The following is a 25901-nucleotide window of genomic DNA, read 5'->3' on the forward strand; positions in this document are numbered from 1 at the left end:
GTGCAGATGTGGTAGCCCTGCAAGAATATTTGAATAAGCTAGACAGATGGGCAAATTAATGGAAGTGTCGGTTTAATGCAGCAAAATGTAAGGTTTTGAGGTTTGGGATCCATCGATGGGAGGATGCGTATTTGATTGGAGGAGCTATACTGGGACCTCTCATGAAGTAGAGGAGACAAGAGGTCTGGCAGTTGATGATTGATAGAAACCTGAAATTTAGGGGACATATTTCAAAGGTGGTGAAGGTAACTCAGAGGATTGCTGATATAATGAGAAGGGCACTGACCTGCAGAGATAAAAGAGTTATCATTCCATTGTATAAGACTCTGATCAGACCACACTTAGGTATTGTTCTCAGATTTGGTCCCCAGGATTTGAAGGGGATAAATTAACTGTGGAAAGATACAAAGCGGATAACAAAGATAGTTTCAGGACTCTACAATGATAGTTATGAGTATCGGCTGAGGGAATGTGGACTGCAGAGTTTGGTGAATAGTAGGAGGAGAGGTGATATGATTGAGACTTTTAAACTGTTGAGAGGTGGTTACAGGGTTGACACTGGGGAGTTCTTTTGCTTGGTTGAAAATTGGGAAGGAGTGATGACAAGGGCCATCCCTGGAAGGTACAAAAGAAAACTGTTAACAAGAGGGTGAGAAGTGGTTTCTTTGCATGGAGGGTGGTTGAACCATGGAATGCATTGCCTGATAGAGTGGTGAGGAAGATAATGGAAGGAAGGTAAGGTAGTGCCATTGCATAAGAGCGATAACAGACTGGAAGTGTCTAATTATAGGCTAGTTTATGTGTCATCAGTAGTTGTTAAAATCTTGGAGAAATTAGTGAGGGACCATATTCAGCATTAGGCAGATAAGGGTAATGTTATCTGTGAGAGTCAACATGGATTTGTGAAAGGGTGCTCTTGTTTTAGCAATATGCTAGCCTTTTATAATAAAGTTACAAGAACATTAGATGAGGGAAAGGCATGTACTGCAATTTTCTTAGACTTAGCGAAGCCATTTGACAGGGTGCCACATGATAAGCTGATACGTAAGTTGGAGCACATGGGTCTGGATGTCAGATTGGTCAACTAGATTCAGGATTGGCTGTCTGATAGGTATCAGAGAGTTGTGTATGGTGGAGCAGTTTCAAGGAGGCAGAGGGTTACAAGTGGGCTCCCACAGGGCTCAGTACTAGGACCTGTATTGTTTAACCTTCATATCAATGACATTGCCAGTGGATTGCAAGGGGATATTCAGTTGTTTGCGGATGATGCGAAGCTGGGAAGGATTATTAGTAATAGTGCAGATGTGGTAGCCCTGCAAGAGGATTTGAATAAGCTAGATAGATGGGCAAATGAATGGGGGTGTCAGTTTAATGCAGCAAAATGTAAGGTCTTGAGGTTTGGGAAACATCGATGGGATGCTGCATACTCTATGGGAGGAGTTATACTGGAGTAAGTTGGGGGGACAAGAGATCTGGGGTTGATGATTGATAGAAACCTGAAATTTAGGGGACAAAAGGTGGTGAAGGTAACACAGAGGATTGCTGCAATTATGAGAAGGACACTGACCTGCAGTGATATAAGGGTTATCATTCCATTGTATACGTCTCTGATCAGACCACACTTAGACTATTGTTCTCAGATTTGGTCCCCAGGATTTGAAGGGGATAAATTAACTGTGGAAAGGTACAAAGGAGGATAACAAAGATAGTTTCAGGACTGTACAATGATAGTTATGAGGATCAGCTGAGGGAATGTGGACTGCAGAGTTTGGTGAATAGTAGGAGGAGAGGTGATATGATTGAGAAGTTTAAACTGTTGAGAGGTGGTTACAGGATTGACACTGGGGAGTTCTTTCGCTTGGTTGAACAGTGGGCCATCCCTGGAAGTTACGAAAGGAAAATGTGAGGAAGAGGGTGAGGACTGGTTTCTTTGCGTGGAGGGTGGTTGAGCCATGGAATGCATTGCCTGATGGAGTGGTGAGAGCGAGAACGGTCAATGAATTTAAGGAGTGGTATGATAGACTTTGTGTTTCTTAGGGGCGGGGGACCTCCCCTCAATGAGTCTTGACAGACTTTATGTTCTTAGGAAGGACCTCCCACGAAGAGTCTTTTGACTCCATGAAGGCCTGAATAATAATAATAATAATAGTTAAAATCACCCATCATCATTGGTACCCTGTCACTCACTAATTTTGTCTGCCTAAATATTTCAGAATAATCTCCCTGTATATTTCTTATCCTGTAGCAACTCCTCCCTAAATATCTAAAATTCTTGCTCCTCTCAGCTTCATATCAAATGGCTTCTAAGCCCTTATCACTGCTACTATTTTCAAGTTCCACAAGGAGAGAAACACAACTCTTTTGTGATCATTAGTAATACCTCACCTTCTCTTTTATGCTGTCTTTTCAAATACTATAACTATCATATTCCGTTAATCATCATCCTCTGTTAACACATATGATTCGAGGACTAACTAATTTTATTCAAGCCGCAAACTTCGATCCTTATTACTGCTATTCCTTGCATTGATGCATAAGCATAGTCGCTCATCCCATCTCCCCTTTCCTTCTCACAGTTCCTTACTCTGTTGCTCCCATTATGGTCATCCCACATTGTTATCTTGCATTCTCTCATCATTTATCTGACATCAATCCTGGTAGCTTACACAGTCTAATTTTCATTTCTCTGACTAGCTGCCCACTCTTCTCCTATCACAAACAATCTATCCAGCTTCATACTACCATTCTCACTGAAATTCAAACCTTTGCAGCATACAGATCTTTCCAACCTTCAAATTTCTCCCATATGTCCACATATTCAAATCCTCTCTTTCTGCTGATTGTACCTATCATTCCATGCATAATCATTATTCTTTTCCTCAACTCCCTACTATGAGTATTTTGCCATACCTTGGCATCATACTCATATATTTCCTGCTCACACTCTTCTGCTTCATTGCCTGTAGCAACATTGACAAATCCTGCACCAACTCATTCACACTTCCTCACAATCATATGTTCCTATCATGTTTCCGAATTTAGGGACACAAAACACACATGTTGAAATGATTATTTTACATATTATTAATAAAATAACAATTTGACATTTTGACCCCTGTATTGAGGTCATCATGAGAAGGATACATGTGTATAGGGAACCAAGCTATATGCTCTTGCACTCTGTACTGGTAAATTAAATCTGCTCTGTTAATTAATCTTTTTCTTAGCCTGACCTCTAGCGATAATTAAATAAAATAAAATAAAAGTTGAGAAAAAAAAAATTAATAAACTGAACTGTATTTGAACTGTACAAGGCTTGAAGAAAATCATAGTATAACATTCGGAACTGTACAAATCCAGAAGAATCTTTGTACATGAGCACTTTAGCAGATTTTATTGTAGGTTTTTATTTATTTTATTTATTAATTAGAATTTTTTTTATATATATATACAGTCCTACCCCCGAAGTTACGCAGTAGGTGAGACCAACAAAAAGCGCGTAAGTCGAACTCGCGTAACACGAGTATAATTATGCATACAAACATACAAAATATTAGTTAATTGGGACCAAAGGTTTACAAAAATACCCATATTTTTTAAGAAATATAATCATAATTGTAGTTTTTCGTACATAAAAAGAAGAAAGTCATTTCGATGTCAATGGTTTCATAAAATCTAATAGATTCGTCTGACGACATAATGTCTTTTTCTTGTCATGCAAAATTTCTTCATAGCAAGCTAATGATTTTTTTATTCCTTGCCTTGTGCCTACAATTCGTTCCTCGTTAGAATCTATGTCCTCCAAAATCTGTAAACCTTTCTTTTATGATTGTTCTTACTGTGGATTCCTGTCGATCAAACTTCTTTGCTAGCTCACAAATTTTCATTCCGTCTTCAAAAATCCTTAATAATGTTGAGTTTTGTCTCCAAAGTCAATGTTTTTCTTTTCTTGCTAGCTGTAGAAGAATTGGACTTGCTTCTTTTGGATGACATTATTATTTTTTATGTGATAAAATTTTTATCAAGAACATAACATTAAACAATCGCAAGGTTTGTAGACTATAAAAATCGTGTATGAATGGAGACCGCGCGAAACACGTCAGTGCTTGTTCACAGCATGTGCGACACTGACGAATGCAGCCGGCGCCGGAAAGATATGACTAGTGGGATGGGAATACATACATATATGAAACCACATAACTCAGGATTCGTGTAAGTTGAGGTAGCATAAGTCGGGATATGACTGTATATATATTTTAATTATTTATTTATTTTTATTTTTATTTTATTTTTCTCAACTTTTATTTTATTTTATTTAATTATCGCAAGAGGTCAGGCTAAGAAAAAGATTAATTAATAGCGTAGATTTAATTTACCAGTACAGAGTGCAAGAGCATGTAGCTTGGTTTTCCCTATACACATGTATCCTTCTGATGATGACCTCAATACAGGAGTCGAAACATCAAATTGTTATTTTATTAATAATAAGTAAAATAATCATTTCAACACATGTGTTTTGTGTCCCTAAATTCAGAAATATGAATGCTGATCACCATGTAACCTTGAAAGAAAAAAATGTTCCTATCATTGGAGTCATCTCTTATGCACCTACTTTCCTCTCCATAGTCTCAGTCACCCTTGTTTTCATATGACTTTGACACTTGCTCCATTTTCACCACATCATTCACACAGAGTCCCATACACTATGCTACTTTCCACCATTTCCCAGCATACATTCATCTTTGACTCTATTATCAATGGTGCCTTTCCTCTTCCTTTTCTAATTATCTTATCTCACTCTCCATCTGCCTCAATTCATTCCTCATCATTGCCTCTTTTTTAATATCCTGACTCATGTTCATATCTTTCATACTAGTTTCCTTACCATTCTACCTTCATTTTTTCTTTGGTTCCATTGTTTTTTGCTTCTTCCTTTGTTTAATACTCTCTACTGTGTCATCTACTGCTATTATATCACATTTGCTCTATCCCATTTTTTGCTATGCCTGTATCACTTATGTCATTCATGCTGCCATTGATGATCATTTTTCATGAGATCGCTCACCTCCTTTTTCATGACCTTCTTACTATACATTAACTATTTTTTGATCTTCTTCATTATCAGATGATCACTCATTCTTGTTACATTCTTACTTTTATCATCTTCCTTCACTAGTACATTATTGTCCATTAACTTAGCATCCAAGTTACACTTTGCATGCCTTCTCCCTCCATTCTCTTTAAAAATTCACACCTTATCCACATAATCCAAAAAATACATGTAGCATATTTTACAAAATGACAAAAACCAAAATTTAATTCATTAATGGACAAAACAGCTGTCACCTTGCTTTCAGTGACTGTTCCTTTTCTGCTTTCTTGCTCCACAGTCTCAGTCACTCTTCTTTCAGTGACTGTTTAGTATACATGGCTCTACTTTTATACATTTAGGAAGAAAACTGAAATAAGCAAATGCACATACAAACACTACCATACACACAAAACCTACAATTATTAAATGAAAATACTTATCTAAACTGTCAAGCCCCTTATTAAACACTACTTCATCCAAAGCACTCTCTTTACTTATCGCATTTGATTTTTCTCTTTGATCTCTCTCTCTCTCTCTCTCTCTTTGTGTGGGGGAGGGGGGGGAGAGAGAGAGAGTATTGCACAGACTAATAAATTGTATCCCCAAATTAATCTAACAAATACAGAATCCCATGTTTATGAACATTTTCATTGTTTATGAAGTTCACTGATATTTTATGATGCGCAATAGAAAATCTTTAGTATTATTGAATATCCCTCATGCAGAAAGTATTCTACAAGTTAATAGTGTGCATGTAAATATGCCATTCTTTTATATTACCCTCTTGAAACATGAAAAACAGATGGAGACATGGTGATCATGAAAGAGCTAAAGGTGGGGTGGGGTGGGGAGGAAGAATAATTTCAATAGACTAAACTCGATATAATATATGTGATCAAAAGACTGTGAATCAAAACTACAGGGGGAAACGAAATAAAACAGACAGAGGATAAAGAGCACGTCAGAATGGATATCAGGAGGCTGCTTAGATGGATAAAAGAGAATAGTGTGACAGCAAGGGTTGTAAGCATGTTGCCTAGGTATGATTGCGGTGAGATGAGGCAGAGAGCAAGAATTATGAATGGTATGTTGGCTGAAATGTGTGAGGAGAGGTGAGTACAATTTGTTAATGTGTGGAATTAGTTTGAAGGATGAAGTGAACTGTATGGGAGCGATGGACTGCATTTGAGTGGTTATGATGTGAGCCGCTTGGAGAGACTGTTGCTAGAAGGTAGAGAAGTGAGTACAGAGAATGAATCAGATCAAGTGGGAAGTGATGTGGAAGAGCAGGAGAGTATGACAGGAAAGACTGAAGAGGTGGTTATTAATGAGGAAGTAAGTGGCATTTGTATGGAAAATGAGAGAATGGGTGTGCAAGATGAACAGGGAAACGGGGAAGCTCAAGATGGATAGGGGTACACAGTGTGAGGAAGGTGGATGCTCCAAGAGGATGTGGGAGCATGTGTAGACAGAAAAGGAATGGGATGACCTGGGATCAAGAGGAAACAGTTGGAATTGAAAAGGGTTCTAAAATGAATAAGCAGAAAGAGAAATGGCCACAGTCGAGCATGGAGAGATCACATCGAATGAGTGTTATCAGTGGAACTAGCTGTAGATCCAGGAATGAACTATTGTGTTTTTATACAAATGCTAGAAGTGTAAGAAACAAGGCAGATGAAATGGTTCCACTAATTGAGTCTTCACTCAAAAATTATTGGAATAAGTGAGACATGGTTAGATGAGGACGACATCCTGACAGGAATAGAGATGGAAGGATATGATGTGTTTCGTGAGGATAGAAGGGGTAAAAAGGGAGGGAGAGTGCTATTGATGATAGAGAAAGAGAGCTATGTCCATACAAAGTAGAGATGCAAGAGGGAAATAGTGCCAGTGATTTTGAGGCAGTATGGTGTGAGATAGAGGTGAATAGAATGAAATACTTGTTTGGATGTTGTTATAGACCAGGAAATGTGGATGGTAGTGACTATGAAATGTACAATCAAATTAGCCGAGCAAATAAGAAAAGAGATCATTATGGGCAATTTTAATTATGGCAATATAGACTGGAATGATGAGATTAGCAACTGGAAGTAAAGAAAATATGTTTCTTGAGTTTTTTTAACTACCTCAGACAATATGTAACAGAGGTCACACGAGGATTTGAGGGTCTTGGATTTGGTCATCTCATCAGAGGATTTAATTATAAATGAAGTGTCAAATCACCCACCAATTGATGAGAGTGACCATGAGATAATTACTTGTGTGGTTGCCAGCAGTGTGAGGACCTCTGTAAGAAAAGGGTGAGACAAGGGGGATGATTATGAAGAGCTCAGGAGACAGCTTGCAGGTGTAGCATGGAATGAGGAGTTAGCTGGAAAAGAGATCAATGCAGCTTGGGGAATTTTCAAAAACTATCTAGCAGATGCAATGTCTAAATGTATTCCAAGGGTGAGATGGTTAAATAAGTTAGGTGTGAAATAGATGAATAAAGAGATTAAGCATGTGATACAGAGAAAAAGGGCATTATACAGGCAGAATAAGAGAAGTGGAAATAACCAATTCCATGAGGACTACAAAGACCAAGCAAAGCGGGTGACTTGGTTTGTGAGGGTAGCTAAAGAGAGGTATGAACAGCAGTAAGCTAATGAAGCCAAAAAGAATCCTAAGGAGTTCTTTCGATATGTAGCTAGCAAAAGAAAGAATGATTATGGAAGGATGACATTGATTGGATAAAATGGTATAAAGATAGCTCTTGCAGAGGGCGTGGTCGAGATACTTAATGAGCAGTTCATAAAAGTCTTTCAATGTTGTGAATGTGACTTCGTGGAGAGATTGAGAGCCTTTGCTGATCGGGAAGAGAGAGAGAGACTGACTGTAAGTGATCAAGAGGTGTATAGGGAGTTGAGCAAACTAGATGTAAATAAGACCATGGGACTTGATAATATATCACCACATATTCTGAAGGAATATGCCAGGGAGTTGACACCAGCCTTGACATATTTTTTTAATACGAGTCTTGCACTCGGTCAAGTTCCTAAGCAGTGGAAGGAGGGCAAGATTGGGCTACTTCATAAAGGAGGTGATAGAACTCAAGCATCAAACTATAGGCCTATCTGTGTGGCAGGTGTTGTAGTCAGGTTGTTGGAGAAGCTTGTGAGAACTAGGATCCAGAATTGGGTTGACAACAATGGTATTATCTTTGATGGACAGCATGGATTTGCTAAAGGGAGGTCATGTTTTAGTAATCTATTTACTTATTACAATAAGGTGGCTGTTTCCATGGACAGAGGAGAAGGATACAAAGTAATATACTTAGATTTTGCAAAAGCGTTTGATAGATTACCGCATGATAAGTTGATAGTCAAACTGGAGTGGATGGGGTTGGATATTAGATTGGTGCATTGGATTGGAGACTGGCTATCTGATAGGTATCAACAAGTTGTCTGTTTTAGTGCCATTACTGTTAAACTTGTATATTAATGATATATTAATATATATTAATGTTTAACTTGTATATTAATGATTATTAAACAATGTATAATAATGTTTAACTTGTATATTAATGATTATTAAACAATGTATAATAATGTTTAATTTGTTTATTAGTGAAGATTTGGATGGAGATATTCAGTTGTTTGCAGATGATGCAAAGTTGGGATGAACCATGAAAAGTAGAGAGGAGGTTGTGGCCTTACAAGAAGACTTGATTGAGTTGAGTGATTGGGCACGAGAATGGAGATGCGAGTTCAATGTTGCAAAATGTAGGGTTTTAAAATTTGGAAAACAAAAATGGGATGCAGAATTTATGCTTGATGAGGATATATTGTCTGAGGTGGAGGAAATAAGAGATCTGTTGGTGATAGTGGATAAGGATCTGAAATTTAGGGGATGCAGCCACAATTGTGAAGACAACACAAAGGGATCTGGGAATGATGCGGAGGACACTTACTTGTAGAAGTAGGGAGATTCTAGTTCTAACTTCTGTTCATACCTCTCTTTAGCTGCCCTCACCAACCAAGTCACCTGCCTTGCCTGGTCTTTGTAGTCCTCATGGAATTGGTTATTTCCACTTCTGTTATGCTGCCTCCATTGTGCCCAGATTTGGTCAACTGGTTTTCAGACTGATGAAGAGATGTTGGAAAGGGTCCAGAGGCAACTGAAAGGTAGTTTCCAACCTCTGGAATGTTGAGTATGAGAAAAGATTGAGAAGATGCAACTTGCAGAGTCTGGCAGACAGGAGGAAGAGGGGGAGATATTATAGAGAACTACAAGTTATTAATGGGTTGTTATAGGATCAATGCTGGAGAGGTTCTACAGAAAATTGCGAGAGATCAGCGGAGAACCAGAGGTCATCCGAGGAAACTGTATAAAGAGGGTGTGAGTAGGGGAGTGAGAAGCAGGTTTTTTTCATGCAGAGTTGTGAATAATTGGAATGCCTTGCCTGAGAGTGTGGTGTCTGCAGAAAATTTGAGTTTGTTTAAAGCATATTATAACCTGTGTGTTTGATAAAAGGACATCCCAGATGAGTCTTTGACGCCATGGGGTCTTGGGTAATAATAGTAATCATAATAATAATAAAAACGTATGAATCACTTGCTTCGGTTTGTCTTGTAAACCTTTTAATAGTTGGAACAATTTTATTATTATTATCATTATGTGACACCTCCAAAGAGTCCAAAGACTCATCAAGGGAGGGCACCTATGCTCCAGTCTCCATTTGCACCATTTAATCCTCCAACCAAAGCAAACCACTACTACCATCATCATCTACACCAGTGCCATCTACTGCCCACCCCCACCACCACTAGTATTTTTTGTCTGTAAATTGCATGGTTTCTTAAGGCCAATTTTTCTGTATGTGGGAGGAAAAACCCAAGTTTCCAGGAGAAAAATCCTTGCTATCTCCATACGAGATCGACTAACTCACCTTCACAATTAAAAAAAAATCCATTATAAAAATTCCTCGTGTCATGATAAGAATCGAACTTAAGCCTTTCCAGTCAAAGGGTGCACCATGCCATCATTCTTCCAATTGTACTAGGGAGGCACTTTCATAACTTTCTTACTGCTCAATCACTATTTTTTGATTTTCTTCATTATCACACAATCACTCATTGTTGTTACATTCTCACCATTTTAAAAGACAAACACAAATTTGATTATGCTTGCCGCACAAGTTCTGTACATCCAATAGTTAATTAGTAAAAAGGAAATGTTGTTGTCTCAGAGGAACATTGTTTAACAATTTGGATTAGGAATCCAAGTAGGAAAAAAAACGCTTATTACATTGTAAATGCATTAATTTGAGAGTTGGCCTGCTACACACAAATGTATGAAGAAATGGGGGAGGGGGAGAAAGTGAAAAAATGTAAGTCTTTCTTCTTTAATTTCTTTTACAATAACTTTTATTGTAAAAATACATAGATGCAAAATTATATAAGTATAGGTTAGGAAGGTTAGGGACTTTAGATACTTAGGTTCAACAGTAGAAGAAGAAGATGGAGGGGTTGAGAAGGAAGTGGGATGCAGGATACAAATGGATTGGAGGAATTGGAGAGAGAGAGAGAGAGATGGCTGGAGTGCTATGCGATAAGAGGGTGCCGATCAATCTGAAAGGCAAAATCTATAGGACAGTAGTGAGGCCAGCTATGACATATGCTATGCAAACTGTGGCCCTGAGGGAAAATAACATCAGCAGGATGGAGGTAGCAGAGATGAGAATGCTTAGGTGGATGTGCGGTGTGACCAGAAAGGATCGTCTGAGAAATGACTATGTGAGGGGAGCAGTGAAAGTTATGAACTTAGGAGTGAAGATACAGGAGGCAAGGTGAGATGGCTTGGTCATGTGATGAGGTGGGAGGACGAATGTGTGGGAAGAAAGGTCATGCAGGTGGATGTGCAAGGAAAGGAGGAAGCGTGGGCAGCCAAAGAAGAGATGGAGGGAGCTAGTAGAAGAGGACTTGAGGATGAAGAACTTGGATGTGGTGACAGCCCAAGGCAGGAGGAGATGGAAGAGACTCATCATTAACAGTGACCCCATTTAAGTAGGACAAGCTGCAGAAGAAGAAGAAGTGGATATCAGATCCAGCATTATTTCAAACCTGAATGTAGAAACTATGAAAATTTCATAAGATAAATTGACCAGAAAGCTTATGGGAATACACTCCCTGGCATTCACGAGTTGCCTTAGTGCAGACCATTTAAAAGACATAGGCACTGCCCAAGTATCTATATATTTGCCTTTTATTAGTTCATTTTGATAAGGTTTTACTGGCTTGACAGATGTTTGAACTGGTTGGTTCTCTTCAGAGACCAAGCAGAAATCTTAAGAGAGCAAAAACTCTTGTTCAGTACTAAGGAACTTGAAATGTCAAAGAAATGTATTTTTTGTACATTTCAAATTTATTTCAGAAATACATTCAAAATTTAATAATATATGTTATGGAAAAAATAAATTCGTCTTACAAGTATGTAATCAAGAATTCATTATGTTTGCAAGTTGAAGTTTTCTCACCTATATAGATATCTTCTCTTTCTCTCAATTACTTGTTATGTTATGTTAGCTTTAATAATGTCTGCTGTATACAATTTTGTATTAATAATGAAAGTGGGCATCTTTTTATAGGTGACAATTTCCTCGCTCTCTCCTTATATTTGATACTTACAACTGTTACTACAAATTTCACAGAAGAAGAAATTAATAGCATGCTATCAAGTGCACTTTCTGAGTTAACAGCCGCATCTTTACTAACACCAGCCAAGTTGATTCTGCTGTACAGCACTCTGCAACCTGTTCTACAACATGAGAATGATGATATAAAACTTAAAGCTCTAGCAGCTATCGAAAAAGGAACAGTTAAATCTCACAGTTTAAAGGTAAAAAGCAAATAAATGAAGGTTAATGTTAAATTAGTATTATTCAGTATAATTTATATATTATATGATATAGTTCGCCCACCGTTTGTAGGTCTCTGCTTGGCGTCTTGCCAAGAATAGTCGATTCAAGCTGAAGGGGAGAAAGAAATGAAGGACATACGAATTGGTCGCCAACACGCAAAATCACATGCTTTATAGGTAAAATTTTCCAACTGTTATACATGCAACATAATTAACTACAATAATCATAAAAGAGAAGTTAATTTACCAACCTGTAATAATAAACAGCTCATCCCACAATATCAGAATGGATTCTCCTTTTTCTGACATGCGCAGACGTGTCGAAGGATCTCTAATCGGTGGCGGAACTATATGTTATTTTAATGACAGAATGATCCACTTAAATTTTTTAAGAGAGTGTGCTGAGGAACTGACAAATCCATTGATTTGGCTTTTCACTGAGAGTAGCTACTGGAAAAAGTGCCCAGTTAGTGGAAGGAAGGTAAGATAGTGGCATTACACAAAAGTGGTAGTGGTAGAATGCAGGCATGAAACTGTATACCAGTTTAATAGTGAGTGATCATATACAAAATTGGAAGACAAGGTAATATCTGTTTAGTTCAACATGGATTTGTTAAAAGGGTGCCCTTGTTTCAATAATTTGCTTGCTTTTTATAATAAATTGACAAGAACAGTTGATGAGGAAAAGCATATACTGCCATTTTTTGAATTTTTGAAGCATTTGATAGATTTAAGGCTTTAGATAGCATGATAAGTTGATATATATAAGTTGCAACACATATAGTTAGCATGTTAGTAAATTTGATTGTATATTGGATGTCTGAGAGAAGAAGTATCAAGGAAGAGAAAGTTATAGATCAGATCAGGTTCTATAGAAGTCAGTACTGGGATCTATACTTTATAACCTTTATATCTCTGATATTTTCACTGAGTTCAGTGGTATGTTCATTTATTAGCAAAATGATATGATGCTTGGAAGAGTTAACATTGCTAATGTAGCCCCTCAGGAGGATTTAAATAAGCTGGAGTTATGGGCAAACGAATGGGGATTTAGTTTAATGCAACTAAATGTAAGGTCTTGAAATGTTGGATTCACTGATGGGAGGCTGTGTACTATGTTGATAGACCTATACTAGAGAAAATGGATGAGGTAAGAGATCTTGGGATGATAGCCGATAAAAATTTGAAGTTTATGGCATATGTTGTTAAGGTAGTGATAGTAACTCAGAGGACTGCTGCAATATGAAGAATTTTAACCAGTAGGGATAAAAGATTGGTGATTCCATTGTATAAAGTTATGATTAGGCCATATCTGAATTACTGTATGCAGATCTAGTCATTGAGATTTGAAGAGGATTAATTAACCTTGGAGAGGAGGATACAGAGACAGATAACCAAAACGGCATCAGGACTCTGCAGTATTAGTATATCTAACAATGATAATATGATTAAACTGTTGGAAGGCAATACAACTGAGAGAAGAGATTTATTTTATACAGTAGAACAAGAGGAAGAAAAAGGACCAGAGGCCATCCCTAAAGTTGTATAACAAGGTGGTGAGTAATAGGATAAGAAGTGGGTTTTTTTGCATGGAGGATGGTGAAGATACTTCTCATACTTCATCTCACTGATGAAGCCTCAAAAAAGGCTGAAACCGGTCTGGGTAGTGACCTCCCTCCATAATGTAATAACAGCATACATTTCCTAGGAAATGTGTTTTTACATTATGGAAAATACCTAAGAATAGCGATCTGAACTTCCCCCACCTTTGCAACGAGTTGCCCGGTATTGTACTACGTACTAGGATCACTTGCATTGGCTAACTCTAGTGTCGCCGATACTTTATAGTTTACTATATTCGGCAAGAAACTCTCTGATTTCAATCTTTGAGTTTCTTATTCGGTTTTAAAACTATGTGGGATTTAATATCCCCTTAATTTAAGTAATGTTTTCATTGCCGAAATGAAGCTTATTAGCTCTTTATACTTAAGTAAATAGTTAATATACTATATATATATAAAAAAGAGGGAATATATAAAAATATATAAAAATTAACAACTACCTCAGGCAGTATGTAACAGAGGGCACACGAGGATTAGGGTCTCGGATTTAATCATCTCATCAGAGGATATTATTCTAAATGAGGTGTCAAATCACCCTTTAGTTGGTGAGAGTGACCATGAAATAATAACCTGGATGGTTGCCAGCAGTGTGAGGTCCTCTGTTAGGAAAGGATATGTGTGGAACTACTGTGGAAGGCTGGTGATTATGAGAAGCTCAGGGAGACAGCTTGCAGGTGTAGCATGGAATGAGCAATGGGCTGGTGAGGAAATCAATGCTGCCTGGGTGATATTAGGTGAAGTCAGAAAGAATCCTAAGGAGTTTTTTCAATATGTAGCCAGCAAAAAAAAAAAAAAGAATGATCATGGACTAGGGATAGCCAAGCGGAAGTTATGGCTATACAAGAGGACTTAAATAGATTGCATGAATGGACAGATAAGTTGCAAAGTGTAAGGTTTGAGATTTGGTTAGCAACGATAGGGTGCAAAGTATACACTTGGTGGAGAAACTTTAACAGAAGTATAGTAGATGAGAGATCTAAGAGTGAGTATAGGAAGTATAGTAGATGAGAGATCTAAGAGTGATGGTGGACAAGTACCGGAAATTCAGGGGCCACATTCCACAAGTTGTGAAGATGTCACATCGGATAATGGCAATAATGCAGAGGACCCTGACACAGAAATAGAGAGATTTTGATGCCATTGTATAAGGCCTTCATCAGGCCTTGTATGAATTATTGTGCATAGATTTGGTCGCCAGGTTTTCATAGTGACCAGGATATGTTGAAAAGAGTCCAGAGAAGATCCACAAAGGTGGTCTTTGGAATGTGGAGTACGAGGACAGAGAATGTAAGTTGCAGAGCCTTGTAAATAGGAGGTAGAGGGTGTGATATGATTGAGACATGTAAGCTAGTCAGGAGTTGATATTGGGTCGGCATAGAAGACATTTTTCATAGAAAAATGCCTTCTATGCCGACCCAATAATGCAGAGAAGATCCACAACTGCTGGAAATTCTATAAGGAGGGTGTGATGAGCAGAGGAATGAGGAGTATGTTCTTTGCACAGAGAGTGATTGGTGAGTGGAATGCATTACCTGAATCTGTTATAGGTGTAGACACATTGAATCAGTTTAAAGTACAGTTGGATAAGTATTGTGTGCAATAGTGTGTACCTCCCACGATGAGTCTCTGACTGCATGGAAGTCAAACGTTAATAATAATATGATGAAATTGATTGGATAAAATGGTAGAAGAACAACTACTGCAGAGGATATAGTTGATATTTAATAAGCAATTCATAAAGGTCTTTCATTCTTGTGAATGTGACATCATTGAGAGCAGTTAATGATGAGAAGGAGAGATTGACTGCAAGTGAACAAGAGGTATATGGGGGAATTCAGCAAACTAGATGTTAATAAGTCTATGGAACTTGATAATATATCACCACATATTTGTTTAATATGAGTCTTGCACTGGGTGAAGTTCCCAAAGAGTGGAAGGAAGGCAAGATTGTGCCACTTCATAATAGAGGTGATAGACCTCAATCATCATATTATGGGCCTGTCTCTGCATCACTTATCATGGTTAAAGTGTTGGAAAGTCTGGTGAGAACCAGGATCCAGAATTGGGTTGACAACTAACAGTGGTATTATCTTTGATGAACTGGATTTGCTAAAACGAGGACATGTTTTAGTAATCTACTTACTTACTACAATAAGGTGACGACTTCATTGGACAAAGAAGAGGAATACACAGTACTATACTTTGATTTTCAAAAGCTTTTGATAGATTTCCACATGATAAGTTGATAGTCAAACTAGAGCAGATGGGGTTGGATATTAGACTAGTGCATTGGATTGGAGATTTGCTATCTGTTAGGTATCAGCAACTTGTGTATGGGGAAGCAATATCCTGTAAGAGGAAAGTCACTAGTGTGCCTTGGAGGGCCTGTTTTAAGGACATATCTGTTTAACTGTGTGCTAATGATATTGGGGAAGATTTGAATGGGGATCTTCAGTTGTTTACAGATGATAAAAAAAGTCGTGACAAACTATGAGGAGTAAAGTGGAGTAGATGTTCTGCCCTTACAAGGACTTGAATAGATTGAATGAATGGTCATATAAGTGAGGATGCCAGTTCAATATTGCAAAATGTAAGGTTTTAAAATTTGGGAAACAAAGATAAGATATAAAATTTACACTTGGTGGGGATATATTGTTTGAAGTGGAGTAAATTAGAGATCTTGGGGTTATGGTGGATAAGGATCTAAAATTTAGAGGGTACATTGCTAAAATTGTGAGGACAACACTAAGAATTCTGGGAATGATGCAGAGGACACTGACTTGTAGAAGTAAGAAGATTGTTGTTCCATTGTATAATGCTCTGATTAGATCACACATGGGCTACTGTGCACATATTTGGTCACCTGGTTTTCAAAAGTAAGAAGACATGTTGGAAAGGGTCCAGAGGCAATTGATTAAGGTAGTGTTTGATTTCTGGAATGCTGATAATGAGGAAAGGTTGAATAGGTGCAATTTACAGAGTCTAGTGGATAAGAGGAAGAGGGGTGATATTATAGAGATGTATAAGTTGATAAAGGGTGATTATAGGATCCATGTTGAAGAGGTTTTTCTTAAAATGGTGGTAGATCAGATAAGAACAAGAGGTCATCCATGGAAGCTGTATGAGGAGGATGTGAACATGGCAGCGAGAAGCAGGTTTTTTACATGAGAAAGTTGTGAATGATTGGATGCCTTGCCTGAGTGCAGAGAATTTGAATGTGTTTAAGGTAAGATATGATGGGCTGTGTGTATGACAAAGGGACCTCCTAGATGAGTCATAGATTCCATGGAGTCTTAGGATAATAATAATAATAATAATTTGTATGGAGAAAACTAGGGGTCAGTCCTGAAAATTGTGTGGAATTGGCAAATGACTGGAATAGATTGCTAGATTGCCACAGGTAGTTGTGAGCACCCTGACAGTGAATGATAGTAAAGAAAAGTATGATAAATATTTTGTATATATTGTTAGTGTGGATCTTCCATGTTGAGTCTTCTGACTCCATGGCAATAACTATATAATAATATTTTATTTGAAATGAGTCAAAATTCCTTTTTGTTGAGTGAGAAAACAAATTGGCAGAGATACATCATATTGATATAGATGAGATATTTGGTAGGGTGAAATGTGGTGCAGAAATGAGGATCATTGCCTTGGAAGCTGTGTAACATGCATACTTACTTCTAATAATCACAGAGCTTTTAAATTAGTGATAACATCTGTGATTGCTAGAATGTGCTCCACAGTGAGTTTTATAATTCCGTGGAGCTTGTTAAAAATAAATTAATTAAAAAAAAAAAAAAAACAGGACTAGTTTTTCTCTAAGTAACCAGTTGGGGTTTGGCATGTTCCTAAGGGCCGAGGCTGATTCCATGAATAGTCTTTCATACTTGAACTTGCTGCGGTGTATTACTGTGGCGAGTATCCAGAGCGTGGTCTGCAAGCCCAGAGTGGCTGTAGAGTGGCTTGCAGACCACGCTCTGGATACTCGCCACAGAATAAGATGGAAGAAAGCCACGCCACTCTAGGCTTGCAGAGCACGTGTCTTTGTAGTAAGTTCCCAAGAAGATGGCAACGTGACGTTTGCTGAAATATCGGAAAGTATATATTAAAGTTTATTTAATTTATATTTCTAGTATACGCTGTCAATTCCTTAAATATTAGTTATCATGTTTAACCAGCGTATAAGCCTCTCAACAAGAATATGAGAAATAGAAAAATGTCCTTAGCTCTTTTATATCATTATATAGCCAAAGTCTATCAGTTTTTGTTTTTCACCAATCTCATGCAGATGAACAATCAAAAGACCAATTGAAACTAAAACGCAAAAATGAATACCCAGGTGGTTAGCCTTATCTGAGTTAACCACCTTGAGTTGGCTTTTTCTGCCTGGGATGGATCTCCAGTCATCCCTGTGATTGATCATAAGACACCCCCCCCCCCCGGTGAATATTGCATAATGTTGGTGGTCTACCACCAAGCCAAAAAGTTGATTTCTCCTAGAATGCTTCTTTCTAAATACAAAAGACTGAACAATAAAATTTTCACAATACAATATTGTAAAGCATGTGTATGTTGTATTGCTAGTTTTCAAATCCATGTTTCTTACTAAGCTTCCATAAATGTTATTTTAATTTATTAATTATAAAAATCAAAATTCTCTTCCCATTGCTGACAAGTGGTGGATATTGCTAAAAAAAGAACCTGTTCTGTTGTAAGTAATGGAATGTCCAACACATTACATAATCTCTTCCAAATATGCAAAGCAAAAGGGCTGCTGTAGAATGCATGTTCTACTGTTTCCAGTTGGTAACAGATGTCACAGATTGGATTTCCGATGTTCTGATGCTCCATTGTTTTGAAGTACCATCCATTTGATAGTATTGACTGTAAAGTGACCATATGCAGTTCTCCAAGCAAGATCCCTCTTGTTAGGGTATCCTTGGAACGTCAATAAGTTGTGAAACATAGTGTTGTTGTCAGTACCCAACTGCAGAAGTTTACGGCGAAAGAGATTAAAGATTTCTTTTTATCAAATTTTACTTCTTTTAATGGAAAGAATGTCAATGCTAGAATGTTGTAGTAGTCTTAGAGTTAAGCATATGATGTTGTAGTATTCAGGAACAATCTCAGCTTTTGGACTTTTATAATTATTTACGCTAAACAGGGGAAGATGAAAAACCAGGTAGTACTGGAGAAGATCTACAATATTTTATGGATTTTTGAAGCTGTATTGCTTAAATAGCAGAATTTTAAGATTTGAAGCTCAAATCCTCCATGCTTCTTTGATAGTTGAAGAAATGCCTTTTTGACGTCTTGGTATCAGCTGGACCAAAAAAAAATTGCACACACTTACTATATAATTGCTTTTTTTCAGCTTCTGTGATAATTATTATGTACAACTGAGCAGGAAAGATTATGGTTTTGAGCACTATCACTTTAGAAGAAAAGGAAAGTGGCCAATGGTGAGCCCATGGCACAGCCATGGGCTCACCATTACCCCCCCCCCCCCATTGCTAACTTTTACATGGAATGTTTTGAGCAACGTGCTCTAGATTCCTCTCCTTTAAAACCCAAAGTCTGGCTTAGATACTTTGATGACTTTTTCGCTATCTGGCCCCATGGCCGCCAGATATTAGACACTTTCCTCAGCCACCTAAACAAGCAACACAAACACATACAGTTTACAATTGAGATTGAAAAGTAGAACACACTTCCATTTCTAGATACACTTGTCACACATCTTCCTTCTGGTAGTCTTTCCTTTGCTGTTTATCGGAAACCAACACATACTGGCCAATATATACAATAAACTCCTACCACCCCCCCAACACAAAAACTAGGTGTCATTAATACTCAAAAAAACTGGGCTTTGAAGATTTTCTCCAATGAACAAGTGCTTAAAGATGAATTTAAGTTTATCAGTACTTTCCTAATGGTTATAGCCAAAATACTATCAACAAAATTTTCTACAGGACCTCACTTAAAAGCAAAGATAAACTAGACTACAATAAAACTGTAACCACTCCATACATTAAAGGGACATCAGATAAAATAAACAGAATACTACAGAAGTACAACTTTAAGCCTCCAGCAAAATGGAGCTTACTCAACTCATCCAAAGAACCACTCCCTCTGTTGGCCCACCCTGGAGTATACCATATTTATTGCACCTGTAATCTATCCTATATAGGGGAAACAGGATGCACAATTCCTATCAGAGAAAAGGAATATGAACAACACATTAAATATAATAACTATGGTCAAGCTGGTCTTTCTGATCATGCCCTGAACACTTTTACATAGAATTGACTGGAAAAGCACCTGTTGTTTACATTACACCAAAACATGGTGTGAATAAATTTAAGGAAGCCTGCGAGATTCTTATCAACCACCCTAATCCTAACAATAATCATGGTCTAAAAATCCCAAGAATATAGAAGGCACAACTTCTACCCACTTAATCTTTCTCCCTAAGAGTTAACTATAAATAGGACCATAGGTATTTTAGGATCTTAAATCTAATATAAAAATTGTCATGTTAAATTAGGACATCATTGTTACTGTAATAAAACTATCTATATGAAAGAATGTTTCTCTGATGTTATCTTAAATAGAATATAGCTTTGATGTAGTTTTTTTTTAATTAATTATTTATTTTTATTTGTTTTTTTTGTTTTATTTTCACTGGAAGTTATGCCAGTAGAATAACCATTGATCAAATCATTGTCTCTTTAGCATACTGTGTGAAATGTAATTCAGCTTGTCTCTGTATATATGTATATACTCCAGATGATGACCTTAATATGAAGTGTCGAAATGTCGGGAAATTAAAATAGTTATTTATAACACAGTTGTAGAGTCCATGATTTGTCTAAAATGAAAAGTTCAAGAACCAATGTAAAGAGCAATGGACTAAGTGGGCAACTTGCTTGACTCCTTTTTGAATTTTGACAGGAACCCAGGCAGGTAGTTGAATTGGCATAAGCTCCTTTGATTATGGATAGCAGCTTTTTACCCACACCAATTTTCTGGAGGATGTGGAACAGAAAGGGATGTCGAACATTATCAAATGCTTGAATAAGGTCTACTGATAGCACTGCCATTGGCTGCTTTTTTGTATTAACTAAGCAGAGGATATCAAGTAGCAGAAACAGATTAAATTCTACTGCTCATCCTGGAACTCCATACACCTGTGTACTTTTAATTATATATCTCATTCTCACTTTGAGCCTTATTGATAATGCAGAAAAATATCTTATAGTCAGTATTAGATAGAGAAATAGGTTTCTACTGCTGATTAAGATGTGATCTTTGTTAGGTTTTGGAATGAAGATGGTATCGCTTGCTACAAATTCACTTGGTATGTGTCCTGGCAAGAGAAAGAATTAAACAGCATAACTAGAATGAGAAGAATAAAATCTCAGGCCTCACAATAAAGTTTCTAGACAATCTGGTCCTGAGTTTCATCAGTGGGAGTCAGATCCAGAAGTGTGATACCAAGGTTGAAGTAATGTGGAAGTCATATTTTCATATATAAGTAGCCAAAAGCCATCATACCTTATTATTAAAAATACTTTGGATTAGAGATAGATGTTAAAAGTTTTTTCACTTGGTTATATTATAAATTAAAGATGCCAAGAAATTATATTCTTGGCATCTTTATATAGAGGCTAATGACTTCACATCACTTGTCTTAGTAATCTATAATGCAACACACACACATCCTTATGGAAATGTATAATGCTATGCATTATGGGAAGGGCCACTACCCAGACCGGTTTTGACCTTTATTAAGATCTCATCAGTGGGAGCCAGACCCAGAAGTGACACCAAGGTTGAAGTAATGCAGAATTCATATTTCTAGCAAACTTTGTTTGCCTACATTTGGATAAACGATGAAACCAAGAATATAATTTCTTGACATTGCCAGCAAAGGTTGGTCGATTGGTAGAGCCTCTGCTACTAATGGCTCGTAAAAAGTTAAGCAAGTTTGAGCGCGGTTAGTAGTTGGAAAGGGATCAATCACTCGATGCTGTTGACATACTCTCCCTCGATGATTAATAATAATTGACATCTTTCTAACGATGTTTAGCCAGAAAAGGAACAGAGAGCTGCTGCTAGCACAAGTGTTGGTAGAAATGCAGGTCAGTGAAGTTACATCATTACTGGTGTACAGGAGACGGAGAGAATGAAATGAACATGCACTATCATAGAGAGAGCGGAGCAGGAGATAAAACTGGTGCTTAATGGGAAAGTCCACAGAAGACATAAAATAGAAGTTACTGAGAGAGCTACAAAATCAGAATGAATTCTGTTGAAATGTTTACGACTATTGTTTTGGTTTATTTGAGTACTTTCATTTATGCATATACTGAAGTGGGTAATGTAAGCAAAAAAATCTTTTGATAGCAGAATTCATACTGGTAAATATTGATTTATGTTTTTGTATTTGTGTAGCAAAGAAATAGGGTATTGATAGATTCATTTTCAGAGTATGAAAATGAAAGCAACATTATACTTTATTTCTTTTGTTTTATTTATTTATTATTTTTGTATTTTGAAATGAACTGGATATGGATTAAATTTTGAGAAATATACAATAGATGGTAAAATAGAAGAGTTTAGATGATACAAGATAATTCTAGAATGAAGGACATATTCTGAGAATAATTCTTGGAAATGTAGGGTCTAAGTGTTCTCTAATAAACTCTTCTTAGTTCCTTTAATTTTTTAAAATAAATATATCATATTTTTATAATCCATAATATAAATATTATGCCCTTTTCAATAATATTGATGTCATTTTTTTTCAGCAATGTTTGCATGCTTCCCTGATTAAATATATGTTTACTGTTATATCTGCTATTGACTCAGTGAAGGAAGATCCAAACCCCAAAATTCTTAAATCTGTCTGGAAAGCTCGTGAAGCTCTAATGAAATTGGTAGCCTCTAAATTACCAGTAGGTCACAGACTAAAAATTGCTGCAGCAAAACCAGGCCATCCATCTGTTTTTTTATTTCATAAATGTGTTGATCAACGTCGTCTCTCTCTCAAGACCAAGTCATCCTTGATTGGAAATGTAGAAGCTAGTATACATTTAGGAAAAAGCGTAAGAGAAAAGTAAAGGACTGAGTAATATCTTAATTATTTTCTTTTTTGTATAGTACTAAATATTTAATTGATTAAGAATTTTATAAGAACTAGTTGTTATAAAATTATCATACTGTGGTTATCTCTCAAAAACCTTGAGATATGCAGATTAGTTGACTGAGTTAACTGATTTTAAAGTTATGAAGAATTGTTCCTGGTGATATGCTAAACCATTTAAGGATTAGTTTCATGAGCATTTCATTATCTGAGGTCAGACATTTGAAAGATCACTGCATATATACCAAAAGGAAATTAAAAAAACATATACGCTTTTACAGTTTAGTGCATGCACTAAAAAAAAGTTATGTTGAACAAGAATTAGTGTTATTAAAAAAAGACAATAATAATAATAATTTTTTTGTTTTTTTTTTATTTCTAAAATATTTACACAATTACAATAATCGTCTTTAGTGACATTCCAGCTTGTAATTTTTACAGAATTCAGCACTAAGTGCTGCATATGTGATTCATTTTCTACATTGCATTTTTAAAATTTTGATAATAATACTTTTTTGCATCTATATTTACAACACCTGTTCTTCTAATATTAACAATGAAGATTACATGGAATTTTTAAATAAATGGATAATAATAATAATAATAATAATAATAATAATAATAATAATAATAATATGATAATGTCTCAGATAAATTACATACATATGATTATTATAAATGATTATTACAGACTTTTTTTTGCATGTTTATACATTATGTATAAAATAACAATTCTTCTATTTTCATCATACAGAGTATTTACATATTTACAATTAATGCATATTACACTTGATGCTCTGTACATTATACTGTATGTAGTTTAAGGCATGTTATTTCTTTTCAATATTTTTTTCTTTGGATACAAATTCATATACTTTATATATATATATATATATATATATATCTGTATCTTCATTATTATTATACACCATACTAACTGTTTTGTTACATAATTTGCAGTCTTTGATTATGAGGATTACGTAGATGAATGAGGTGAATAAATCCAATCTACTTCGAAGCTTGGGCTAGCTTTTATTGAAGAGAGTTGGATTAGCCTTCACTATTTATGTTGTTATTACTGTTTATGGATGGAATGTAGGCATTGGATACTGGTGATTTGTGATGTGGTTAATGGTATATTAACTTTGTTGGTATATTTTCCAGAGTTCGTGTTTTAATGTTCTGTAGTTATCTATGTGTATTAAATTTCTTGGTAGGTTGTTGAGTTGCGTGGGTATCTGATGTGATCACACAAAAGAAGCGTATGAATTGTTGAAGGGTGTAGGGATGTAGAGAGTTGTTGTGGGTCGTGTTATATGATGTGTGTCTCTGTTGTTTTGATAGGTGATGTTGAAGTAATTCCTTGTTAATGTCATGTAGTGTTTCAGGTTTTTAATGCTCAGAATTCTGTGTCACCATGTGTTTGTCGGATATTGGTTGTTGTTGTGTGTGAGGTGTCCAGATCACTGTTGACACGATTTTCTTGTGTAATGTTTCTAATTTTGTTAGGTGGCTGTTTGATGTGTTTGCATAGACTGTTATTCCGTATCTGAGTAGGGATTCGCAGATACCGTACCATGATATAGGAGTTTTTTTATGTTGGATGGAATAATGTCTTTAACTTGGAAGAGTTTTGCTGCGATCATCCGAAGTTTGATGTGTGTAAGTATTTTATATGTTTTGTCCATTTAAGGTGGGAATCTATATAGAGACTGAGGTATTTTTTATGTGTTACAGCTTTGATTTCAGAACATTGGCAGGTATTTTTGTTGTTAATGCAGCGGTATGCATGACAGTGTATCGATAGTGATGCGGTGCATATGATTCTTCAGTTGTGTATTATCAACATCTGCGTTTTGGTAGAAGTATGTTGCGATTTCATTTAGGTCTTGTTGTGCTTTGCAGAGAGTCGTATTGATGTCTGTGTGGATTGCTAGTAGTGCAGTGTCATCTGCGTACTGAAATATTTGACTTCTTATGGATATGTTATGAACATCGTTAATGTATATGTTGAATACAGTGGGTGATAACATGGCACCTTGAGGTACACCGTGTTTTATTTGTATACGCCGACTGTGACGTATCTATTTTTGTTATTTATGTTTTCTTTGAGAGGTAGTTCTTGAACCATGTATGCAGTGTTCCTCTTATACCTATTGAGTATTGTTTGGTGAGTAGTATGTCATGTTCAAGTGTGTCAAATGCTTTGGTTAGGTCCAGCAGTATGAGAACAGCGTACTTGTTTTTGTCGAGAGCTTTGTTTATTGTGTCGGCGATGTCTTCCAATAAAGTGATGGTGCTTTTTGTTTTCTGAAAGTCGTATTGGTTTTGTGAGATGATGTTGTACTTCTGTAAATAGTTCTGTAGTCTGGTGTGTGTTATTTTTTCTAGAATTTTTTAGATGACTGGTAGGGTAGCTATTAGTCTGTAGAACTACCGACCAATAACGTATTGGTCGGTAGTTTTTAAGACAAAGTAGTGATCAGCAATTTTGACGTTAATTGCTGATAATGTATATGTATGGATAGGAGCCCGTATGTTGATATGATCAATACATGATTGTGTTAGTGAATTATTGAATATCTCTTCTCTTGTTAATGGTAGGGTTTATGTTGTACTGACTTAGTATATCAAGGTATGTGTTAGTGGTTGAAGAATCATGGTCAAGAGTATTTATATTAATGTCTCCTATTAGGATGAGCCTATGTGTTGTATGGGGTTCAATGCTGCTGCTTAGCCATGCTTCTAACTCATGCAGAAAACTGAGTGGATTATTATCTGGGGTTTGTATATTATGTTTATTGTGTATTCGATACTATGTTTATCACTATTTGTGATTTCCAAAATTAGTGTTTCTGCATGTTCGAAATGAGTTTTATTTTTCAGTAACACTGTATTTTTCTTTGATAAATGCCACGATGCCACCTCCTCTTTTGTTTGGTCTAGATAAGTTGTAGGTTTGGTAATTGTTAATGCATTTTTGGAAATTATGGAGACAACTACCGTGTTTAAATAAAAACTTTAGTTTACTATTACTAAAATTTTACAATTCGACGTTTCGACCTTTATGTCAAGGTCATCTTCTGGAGCGTACAAATATACACAGGAAACAAGCTATACTACAATCATACTGGTTCGT

General features: G+C 36.4%; 1 protein-coding gene across 4 annotated transcripts in view; it reads left to right on the top strand.

Annotated features, from left to right (window-relative positions):
* The window catches only part of LOC150101147 (uncharacterized), a 916082-nt gene that overhangs the window by 807292 nt on the left and 82889 nt on the right, over positions 1–25901 (top strand). For all 4 annotated transcript variants that reach the window (XM_090401639.1, XM_090401642.1, XM_090401641.1 and 1 more), the window contains 2 exons: positions 11718–11968; positions 22428–22735. In XM_090401639.1, coding sequence (XP_090257765.1) covers positions 11718–11968; positions 22428–22735 — 559 coding nt within the window. The remainder of the gene's footprint in view (positions 1–11717; positions 11969–22427; positions 22736–25901) is intronic.

The sequence above is a fragment of the Typopeltis vanoorti genome, chromosome 12 (genome assembly GCF_054136105.1).
Source record: "Typopeltis vanoorti isolate ZY-2024b chromosome 12, IOZ_Tvanoo_1.0, whole genome shotgun sequence".
NCBI classification, from domain to species: Eukaryota; Metazoa; Arthropoda; class Arachnida; order Uropygi; family Thelyphonidae; genus Typopeltis; species Typopeltis vanoorti.